Source organism: Erpetoichthys calabaricus, chromosome 11 (assembly GCF_900747795.2).
Source record: "Erpetoichthys calabaricus chromosome 11, fErpCal1.3, whole genome shotgun sequence".
NCBI lineage: Eukaryota > Metazoa > Chordata > Cladistia > Polypteriformes > Polypteridae > Erpetoichthys > Erpetoichthys calabaricus.
Window position 1 is genome coordinate 65886502 of NC_041404.2, and position 10925 is coordinate 65897426.

At 36.3% G+C, this 10925-nt stretch overlaps 1 protein-coding gene across 1 annotated transcript; it reads right to left on the reverse strand.

The window, feature by feature from the left end:
* Positions 1-445: 445 nt before the first annotated feature.
* On the reverse strand, positions 446-8849 carry si:ch211-218o21.4 (protein FAM107B). The gene is made up of 5 exons (XM_051933369.1): positions 8688-8849; positions 7741-7865; positions 6111-6243; positions 3312-3453; positions 446-1125 (listed from the first exon to the last, which is right to left on the reverse strand). The coding sequence occupies exons 2-5, from the start codon at positions 7856-7858 to the stop codon at positions 1003-1005; spliced, it is 516 nt and encodes a 171-aa protein (XP_051789329.1). The 5' UTR covers positions 7859-7865; positions 8688-8849; the 3' UTR covers positions 446-1002.
* Between the last annotated feature and the right edge of the window lie 2076 nt (positions 8850-10925).

A 10925-nucleotide genomic window follows, 5' to 3' on the forward strand; every position in this document is an offset into this window, starting at 1 on the left:
GTAACTATTTTTCTCCTGATTAAATAGCTTTAGTTTAATCCTCCACTGTATAAATATTTTCACTGCTGATAACATGCATACACCACGCAGGTTTCTTAAGCAACAAACAAGCAAAACAAAACAAACAAAATACTTGTAATGTAATTCCAACCTCACATGGTCAGCAATTTGAAAAGCTATTTGAGCCATTTTTTCCAGGTATCTACATGCTTTATCTTACTAAAGAAATTTTCTGAATGACATATTATGAATTACTTATTTTGCAGTTGTGTGAGGGGCTACACAGGTCAAAAAGGCATTAAACATCAACTGCCCCTTCCCAGTGAATATGTAGTGTCTGTTGAAAAATATATAAACTATACATAATCACCAAAAATGTGGAAAATGGCTGAAAGGAAAAAGTTAGGCAATGACTTTTTAGGTTTGCATCAATTTACCACAAAAATAAATAAATAAGTGTTTTATTATTGAAAATTTCACCCACTTTAAAATTAAAATAAATGTCTGTAGAAACAAATTAAGAAGAATGAATCATAGCTGCATTTAAAAAACATAGATACTCATTTCACAGGAGCTTTTTTAAATGTCATTTTAACTTGTCACCAACATTTTAACTCATAACTTTAAACAATATCACTTAATAAATATAAACAACTAAATGCTTTTTAACTCATTTAAATTTATGTTTCAAATACTGCATTAAGAAAAATATATTCATTGGCTAAAATACATTCACTAACAGAACATGCTGAATTCCCAGGATAGAAGGCCATAGTCTAAGACATACTATCTCAAAAATTATTTCATATAAAGTCAATCTTGCTTTAGAACAAATTGTTGTCCTGGTGCTGCATCAGTGCAGCAGGCTCATACAGTCACTCCAAAAATGTTATTATTGTAGGAGAAATGTGAGATAAAATAAAATTGTACTAGAATCCTTCCTTTCAGTGTCTCTTGGGTAAGTGCTGCTCTGGTAACTAAAGAATCCACCAATATATCAGGTCACGACTGGGCTGTTGATGAAGAGTTCCCTTGCCTGATATGTGCAGTCTTCCTCAGATTGGCTTTAACCATGAGAAACTCTTGGTTATTTTCTTTTTCTGCCTTGGCTTCCATTCGCTCTTTCTGGATATGGAAATACCAATTATCAGTGAATTAATATTAACATTAAATTCAAATATTAAATAAACCTCTTTGATAGAATAAAAAATAACCATTTAAAATATGGAATTACTCTATTTTGTAATCACATTCCTGTACAATTAGCATAAATGCATGGTAAGAATTTGCCAGGTACAGCAAAAGCATGATCAAGAAGCAAGACAGATAATGGGCCCAAAACAGAGCAATCGAAGTTGGTGAGTGAAGAGTACCTTTATATACCAGTGACTGTAGACAAGAGAAGCAAAGGGACATTTATTCCACAACTTTAGAGAGTTCCCCAGCCTGGAATTTACCCGGCAAAAAAGGACATGACAGAATTTGTAACAAACTGGTGAGAAACTGAATGTTAATTTAGGCTGAGGATTTAGATCCATAAGCATCATCTACTACAACATTCACACTGTATTAATCCACTGGTAAATCTCTGCGAATAAGACATTAAGACATTTAAGCTATTCCAATTGAGAAAGTTGTAACCTCTCTCCCTAACTTACAGAAAGTAAGATTTTTTTTTTTTGGAGAGAACCATTAAGTCAGAATTAGAGATGCTGACTTCTTCACACTAGACTAAGAAAATTCTCCAGTACATGACAGAAACCATAGTCTTATGAAGGTCAAAAGGACAGCCATAAACATCTAAGATGCAGTCTTCATATTCTCAAAAAATGGTATTCCCTATGCCTCATGATAAGGTGCTCTGCTACCATTTACACAAATAAGCAAGTATGTATTTCTATTTTATGTGTGTTTTGGACAATCCATGACTAACACAGAAATCCAACAACAAATTAGTACTTGGATACTGCTCAGAAAGGTCATGACTCCAAAGACAGACAATTCTCTTAACATGAACTCTGAAGTCTAACTGAAGGATTATAAAGTTGGTGGATGGCACCCTTTTGAGCACAACCTCTACCATCTCTAATAAGTATGAATATTCTGAGTAATTCTTAGACTTGTACAAGCAGCCAGTATTTATACTACAACCTAGAGTCAAAATGAGGCGATACTGTCATCAACCTGTATATATTCCATACACATCTATCCTGTAGTTTACACAACCCTAGTCTAGATATAGTCTCTACACACTCATCTCCTGCCAGTCACTGCACGTGAACCTCTCCCTTCACATTGTGGGTGAAGATTCTACATTGTGACTCCATGTGCCATCTTGAAGCCAAGCCAAGCCAGACTACTTGGGCCATCCAGCAATTAACCACTGATCTATAAACCCCTAAATCTATCATCTAGGATTTATCCCCATACGTGTCTATGTATTCCCATTCCAGGAATGTTTCTCTTTACTTTATTTTGTCTTCCTTATATGAAGAAACATTTCCTTTAAAGAATTATTTTCAGCTTTTCATTACCATGAAGTATTGAAATAAGTATCTTAACAATTGTTTCATATTTTGAATAATAACAGAGGTGTGATTATTCAAATTATTTAGTGGAAATAATTACAATTTCAATCTTTACTATGGGTCCTCCCTGCGTGGAGTTTGCATGTTCTTCCCGTGTCTGCGTGGGTTCCCTCCGGGTGCTCCGGTTTCTTCCCACAGTCCAAAGATATGCAGGTTAGGTGCATTGGCGATTCTAACTTGTCCCTAGTGTGTGCTTGGTGTGTGGGTGTGTGCGCCTTGCAGTGAGCTGGCGCCCTGCCCATGGTTTGTTTCCTGCCTTGCGCCCTGTGTTGGATGGGATTGCTCCAGCAGACCCCTGTGACCCTGTAGTTAGTTGGATCTTTACTATTCTTTTTTACTCACCTTACTAGTGCTTTAAAGCAGATACAAATCTATGGTTTTGGTTATAATTCTATAGAGTACTTTTTAATGTGGGAATGACAGATAGTATTAAGTAATATTTACCAAATTAAATGAGTAGTCAATTGATGTCTCTAAGCTGGTCAATTGTGTGTAAGCATGGGGCGTAAATGAGTGCCCCCTGCCATGAACTGTCATCTTGTCTAGTGTTCCTAGAACAATATGTTCTGGATCCAAAGACTCTGTATTGAACTTAAAGGGTACAGATAATGAATGAATTACAATTTAATTTCCTGTTTTAATGAGTGAGTTCAAAATAGCTGGACATAAGCAGACTATTTTTGTAGTTTGTTCAAATGTTCAACAAGGTTTCAGTCTTCTTACCTCTTCATGCTTCTGCACTCTCCTCATAAGTTCCTCTTCAAGGGGAGTTCTATCTCTCTCACACTCCTCTTTTTTTGTTCTGTCCAGACGACGTTTCTCTAACACTTGCTGCAGTTCTGGTTTACTTTTTACCACTAATCCTCTAAAACACATGAGGGTAAGGAAGATTACAATTAAAAAGTAACTCGATTAAATTATTTGGATACTAGCATTTTAAAATCTCAGTTTTATTAAAATATACTGTATATACTTTTTCTGATATACTGGTACATCTTAAGTTTCTATTAAGAGTTATTTGAAATAAGATTTAAGATGTACAAAATACGCCAAAGCACTCCCCCATGCCTCTGTAGGTATGTCAATATATTTCTAGCCATGGGGTTTGTAATGATACAACTAGATTGTAAGATGAGGTATCAAAAACAAAGCAGCTATCTATGTTTTTGCAACTCAACTACACTAAAGACTGCGTTTAATTTCAGGTATTAATTGTCAAAAACCCATTTTCCTTAGAAATGACCTGAATATTTTAGCAACAATAATGAAAACATATTGAAATTTGAATACATTATGTAAGAGACTTCTTTCCCTAACTTAAATTATTTATTTCCTGATATCAGCATTACATTTTCAACAATTTACTGAACAATGAATATAGACTTTTTAACATTAAATGCAGAATAAAATAAACAGAAACTTAAGAAAGTAAACACAATTTAAGTGCACTAGAAGAAGATACATTTCCCAGTGACGTTTAAGTCCTATTGCCATTTGCCACCAGATGGCTCCTCACAATACCTTGTATGACTGTTGTATAAATCATCTTCACTCTGAGCACTTCATTTATTTAACTAGCAATTGCTGTAGCATTGGTGACAATGCCTCATTTTGTATATTGGTTAGACAGAAATAATATCAATGTCTCCTCTGAAGTTGTCAGCTACAAGAGTGTCACCTCAGGCAGGGTTATTTTTCCACTGCCTTATATTTTGTGAACAAAAGAAACCATTTGTCTGTGCTTTTAAAATAGATTATTTTTGGAAATGAGCTTTACGTAAAAGACATTCATAATTTAATAAGCTGATGGTACTAGAAGAAGGTGGGGCACATCTGTCCTACTGTGTTCTATATACAACAAATTTCCTGTTGCATTAAGAAAATAAGTTGTTTTGGAAAAATGATCTGTTTTCAGTGATGTCTTTAAGAAAAACAACAATAAAGTGACAGTCCTTTATTGTGTGTTTATAATTCTACTTTACATTAAAAGTTAAGTTTAGTCCAGTGGCAGAGTATTTTGGATTAATGACTTACAGCTCCAGAAGACTGGTACTGCATATTTACATATGTCTTTATTGGTTCCAAACTTACATTTTCATTTCTCTAATACACTACAACTCTATTCAGGGTGAATTTGCTTTCCTTCAGCTACTGTTATTACCCAACAACATCTTAGACAGAGGGATAGAAAGGGATTTTAATGAAATGTATCAGAGGACAAAAGTCAAACGTAATGTCTGAGTGATAATTACTGACTGATTTACAGATTTTCTACAGTCCAATTCTTTTCATTTAACTTAAAGTTACCCGACCAGGTGAATCCTCAAGACAAAATTTCTTAGTAACATCAAGCTGCACAAAATGTGAGCGTAGGCGCATGAGGTATAATGTCATATTAAAATATACCAATGTTTTGAGGTGAATATGATTTATATCTTATGTCTGGAATGCATAGACTTGCAGGATGTCACTGAGTTTTAGCTATTCAAAAATAAGCCTGCAATAAACTGTGCTTTCCTCTCATTTAACTAAAATTAAGATACAAGTAACACCTGAACTTTTTTTTTACATTTGCAAAGCATTCCTCTCTTATCATTAATCTACAAAACGTCATACTGTAACAACTTACATTTGAAGGTGTTGTGTGGAGATTTTGCCAATTTAATTACAGTATAGTAACTCAGATCAGTGACTTCAGTTATTTTAGAGTTCAATTTATTTTAGAGGATTCTGCTATGCAATCTGAACTAAATAAAAAATGACATTCCTTCTCATCCTTTTTTCTAGAAAAGAAATCTTCTTTAGTTTTAAAATCTGAGCTATTAATTGATATGCTGTAATTTATTGCCAAATTATGTAATGTGTCAAATGTGTTTTGGTTGATAATCAAATAAATGTTGTAAATGGGGTGACTACAGAGACACTTTAATGAAAACTGCCAAGGTGTCAACTGCATAAAATTAACTGAAAAAATCTGGTTTCAACAGTTGAATCTTTTTCTCAAATCTTCCTATGGTATGAAAGCATGAAGAATTAATATTTTATCTTTAACTGAAATCACAAGCAATTTTCAGTGAGAAAACACTGCTGCTGATAAAATAACAGGTTGACATATGGTACAATATCATGAATGGTTCAATTCTGCATTTTTCTTTTCTTACTTGCCTCCCCAAAATGTTACTATTACTTAAAATTCAGTATAATGCAGTATAATATGATTTCAGGTTCTGCTAATAAAAACACCTTAATAGAAACAGAGTAAATTGTAATATTAGAAATAATCATTTCTTATTACTACTGGACATCATTTTCACCAATTCACAGGACTGCTATTACAAATCCCATACAAAATGGCATACAACAGAGACACTGAGGCGTATGTTTATTACTTAGATATAAACTGGTCTTAGACGGTTAGCACAGCTAGTTAAACAATATGTCCGTGGAATGATGAAAGGAATAGTCAAAGGTTGCCCCTGAAATTGCTTGAGTGCTAGCTTCTGCTTAAGAAAGAAATCCTACCTTTTGTGGACAAGGAGAAGCTCCTTGTGCAACTCCTGATGTGTCCTTGTTGACTTAGCAGGATTTGATGTTTTAGTAGGAAAAACTGAAACTTTATGTGTAACACTGACGATTGTGTCATCATTAACATTGTCTGGTAATAAAAAAATACAGTCCCTTAATATGCAATGCGCAAATTAACATATCATCAACATTTACTAAACAGTGGTGTGGTTAGCTTTTTTGTTACTGTTCTGCAGGTGAATACAAAGGGATGTTCAGAGAGATGGAAAGAGTAAGATACACACATACATTCTCTAAACTGCTTAATCTAATTTAGGGTCTGGAGCCTATTCCAGCAGCACTAGGCAAGTGGCAGGAAGCAAGCCTGGACTTGGCACCAATCCATCACAGGGCACACATGCTCTCTCACTCACCTAAGTTTGAAGCTAATTCAGAGTGACCAATGTACATTATTTGAGGATATGGAAAGAAAAAATGAAACACATTCACATACAGGGTGACCCAGTACACTGGACCTGTAAGACAATGGCTTTAAATGCCAGGCCACCATTAAGAATAAGATAAATTTAAATATTTTGTGTAAACACTTTAATTCATGACTTAAAGAGACATATATCTTTAGTAATCTCTGTTCAGTGGATGTATTTTAAACATCACAACTGAGAAATAACAGTTATCAACTGTAATTTTAGGCCATGGATCTATGTTGAAACTGCATTTTGACTGTCACACATATTTGGCAGACTTGACACAATGCAACTATATACAGTAACTATTATTGTGGTCTCTTGGAGACACTTCATTGATACCATTGTCTTTCAACATACAGAACAAAGTCTAATGTCGGGTTACAAGGGGCTGCATCAATTCCATCTTGGAATCTCATTTCAGCTGCTGAAGGACTGAACACCCTCTATTTGTCTGGCCTGTAGTTATACCACCACAAATTTTAAAACTGATCTATTAATCAAACTGAAAGTGGAAGACACCTAAAATAAAGCCAGAGACATTTAGGTGATAAGGTCCTGAAACTTAAAATTATATTCATCCCCTTTAAAACATTACAAATCAATTTCAGGACAGTGACACGGGTGCTTGAGCCTATCCAAGCAGTAAAGAACTTTGGACACAGACACACCAATTTCTAAGAGATTCTCATTCATTTGCTGCCAGTCTGAGCTTTTATTTAACAAAGTAAACACATTTTTGGCACACATAGACTAGGCAAAAACATACAAAATTAACCCAACCAGTGAAATCTGCATAGCCATACAGTGTTGAACAGTATTAAGCAAAGCAAAGCACAGTGAAGGAAAGGTTCAATTGATCAATCACTCTTTAGTGAGTGTGAATAAAACTCCACAAAAATATAGGGAGAATGTGTACACCCAACACAGAGATTTATCAGGCTATAGAATAAAACTCAGTTCCTCTAAAATTAAGGAAGTGATACCATACCACTACCCCAATTGCCCCCCCCCCCCCCCCATCATACAATTAATATGAACATGACTGACTATAAATATGCCTAAGAACTGTTTTGAAGGAAACAATATGTTTAATTCAGAATTGTAGAATATGAGAATAGAAATGGCACTGTTTCCAAAGCAGTGCAAAAAAATCCTACCTTTCTTAAGCTCAATCTGGCCAGCCTCATTGTTATTACTGGTGGCTTTCATTGCCCACACAGGTTTTAAAGATGCCAAGACCCGAGCTTTTGCTTTCAGCCAGAGGTCCTGCTGCATCCTGAAACTGAAGAACATGTGTGTTAGACCTAAAGTGAGATATTGTGAAAATTTCACTGAAACAGCATGTGCTGTGTAACACCACACAGCTTTATAACACTTACTTATCAACAAAACCGAATCCATTAGCTTCACTGACAGCATCACCTGTAAGGCAGGTATGCAGGGCATTAGTCCATCGCCAAGAGAAAAACACACCAACCCAACTCACTCAGACGGGAACACTTTCTAAAATAGGAAAAATGATGTCCTGAAAATAAGTTCACGGAGAAAAAAATACCGATCAAAACAGACAAGGACATGTACGTTACCGTCCAAGATTTTTACTGCTGAACATTCACGAGAATATTTACACCGATTCGTTTTTAAATAAAAAGTGCAAAGCTTAATGCACTAATTGGGAGTGTCGATTGGGCAGAACCCCCTCCACAATAGGCTGCCAGCTGCTGCCCACCTCGACTACACCCCACATCTCAACTTTTTTTATTTTCTTTTTAACCCCGTGGCTTAGCTCCATTTAATTTACACGAAACTTTCTAATATTGTCCAACATATGAAGCCCCGGCCGTCTCCTCCCGATGTCTCCGCCGACACTGCAGCCATCACTTTAAGCGGGAAAGCCGCGAGGCGGGGAGAGACACTGGAGCGTCCAGAGATGACAGCCGCCGTCTGCGCTTCGCTTGAGCGCTGCTAAGGTAAATATAACCATTAGCCGCATATATAGAAAGCAGTTAGGGTCTTGTTCTAAAATACAGCGTATTCAATAATTCTGTGCACCCTGTAAATGCCACCTTGTGCTTTATTATCCTTAAGCCCACGCATCTCTTACCTTGCGCCCGGTAGAGGTTGACAGTCGCGCGCCTGTTGAGGATCCGTTACCTGAGAAGAGCGACACCTGAGCCGAGCCGGCAGGACTGACAGACTGGAGACCCGCCCTGTCACCTGCTTAATCTATGAAGTGCCTCACGCCCCTCTACCGAAAACATACTGGCAGAACCCCAAGACCCAAGGTGTTGTGTCTTTAATAGCGAGCACACGCCAGAAAACATATTTTGTTGCATGTATAAATAGCTATTTTTCGAGAGTTAGGTCAAGAGGTCAAAATTGTTCTTATATGGCCTCATATTATTCATCGGTTTCAGTACTGAGGCAAAATTTAATCCCATTTTAGAATTTGATCCCGTACTCGATGCCATGAGAAAGATATGGAAAAAGATGATCTGCTGTGGCAACCCCTAATGGGAGCAGCCGAAAGAAGAAGAAGAAGACTCTAAGCCACTGTAGATGGCGTGAGGAGTGCAGCATACAGTGGATTCTTCACTTTCTGCACACTTTATGTTGTTGTAGATTTAATTTTAAATGGGTAAATTTGCCACTTTTGCCCATCAACCTACACTCAATAACCCACAATGACAAAGGGAAAACATGCTTTCAAGAAAGGTTTGCATATTTATTAAAAATCAAAAACTGAAATCTCTAATTCACATAAATAGTCAGACATTTAAGTCAGCCTTTATAGAAGCCCTTTTAGCAGCAATTACAGCTTTCAGTCTAGTTGGGTAAGTCTCGACAAGCTTTGTGCACCTGGATTTGGACAGTTTATCCCATTTTTCCTGCCAGATTCTCTCAAGCTCTGTTAGATTTGATGTGAAGCTTCCACCTTCAGGTCTCTCCACACATGTTCTACGGTGTGTAAGTCTGGGCTCTAGCTAGCTAGATAGATAGATAGATAGATAGATAGATAGATAGATAGATAGATAGATAGATAGATAGATAGATAGATAGATAGATAGATAGATAGATAGATAGATAGATAGATAGATAGATAGATAGATAGATAGATAGATAGATACTTTATTAATCCCAAGGGGAAATTCTCAAAAAGCTAAACCACTCAGGGACAGTTTTGTCCTGAAGTTACTATAGTGTTGTCTTGGCTTTACGCTTTGGGTTATTGCTGTGCTGAAAGCTGAACTGTCACCTCAGTCTGAGGTTGGTTGCTGTCTAGAGCAGGTTTTCTTTAAAAACCTCTGCATCTGGCCTCATTCATCCTTCCCTCAGTTCTGAGCAGCCTCCATGTCCCTATCACTGAGAAGCACCCCCATAACATGATGCTGCCATGTTTTACTGTAGGGATGGCACTGTAGGGAGCAGGTCCTGGTCTTCAGAGTGCTTGGAGTTCTGCCTAAAGAGTTCAGATATTGTCTCTTTAGATCAGAGGATCTTTTTCCTCTTGCCCTTGATTTTTAATAAATTTGCAAACCTTTATGTAAACTTGTTTTTACTTTGTCATTATGGGTTATTGAGTGTAGATGTAGGAGTAAAAATGGCATATTTATCCATTTAAAACACAATCTACAAAACAATACATTGTGCATAAAGTGAAGGGGTCTGAATACTTTCTGAATATACTGTACATTCACGTTTTATTCGACTACTTCACAACTAAAGATATATATGCCTTAAAGCACATTTGCAACGCAATATAAATGTAAAGTTCATTCAAACTCCCCAACTTAATAATAAACTTCATGAGAAACAATAAAGCCCACATTCATTCACCATTACCGTGCAGTCAAACTGATGTAATCCTGCCTCACCAACTGCTATTTCACATTCACATCAGTGGGCTGAGACCACTACAGTGCTTATGTGTTATTGTACAAGCAAGGCTTTCACTAGCATTTTTTGTCAAGTTACTTTTATAACATTATTACCTGGGTGACTTCAGTGCAAGAAACCCAGGTTAAACTGTTTTCACTTATTCCATTAGGACGTCATTCAAGAGAGCTGTTTTTTTCTAATCTTTTTTTATTTATCTATGAGTGAAAAATGGAAGAAGCATTTCTGCAGAAAAATCTAAAGCTTGGTAGGCATTTTTATTCTTATTTTCTTTAGTACAGTTCATCGCATTGCTAATCATGACTGACAGCTCAATTAATCTCTCAGTCTCTGCGCTTTCTGTATTTTAGATTATTTACCATTAAAGACAGCCATCTAATGTTGCATTGTTTGAGCTCTTAGCTAAGCTCTGCATGACTGGGGCTCATGTTTGTGAATTCATATA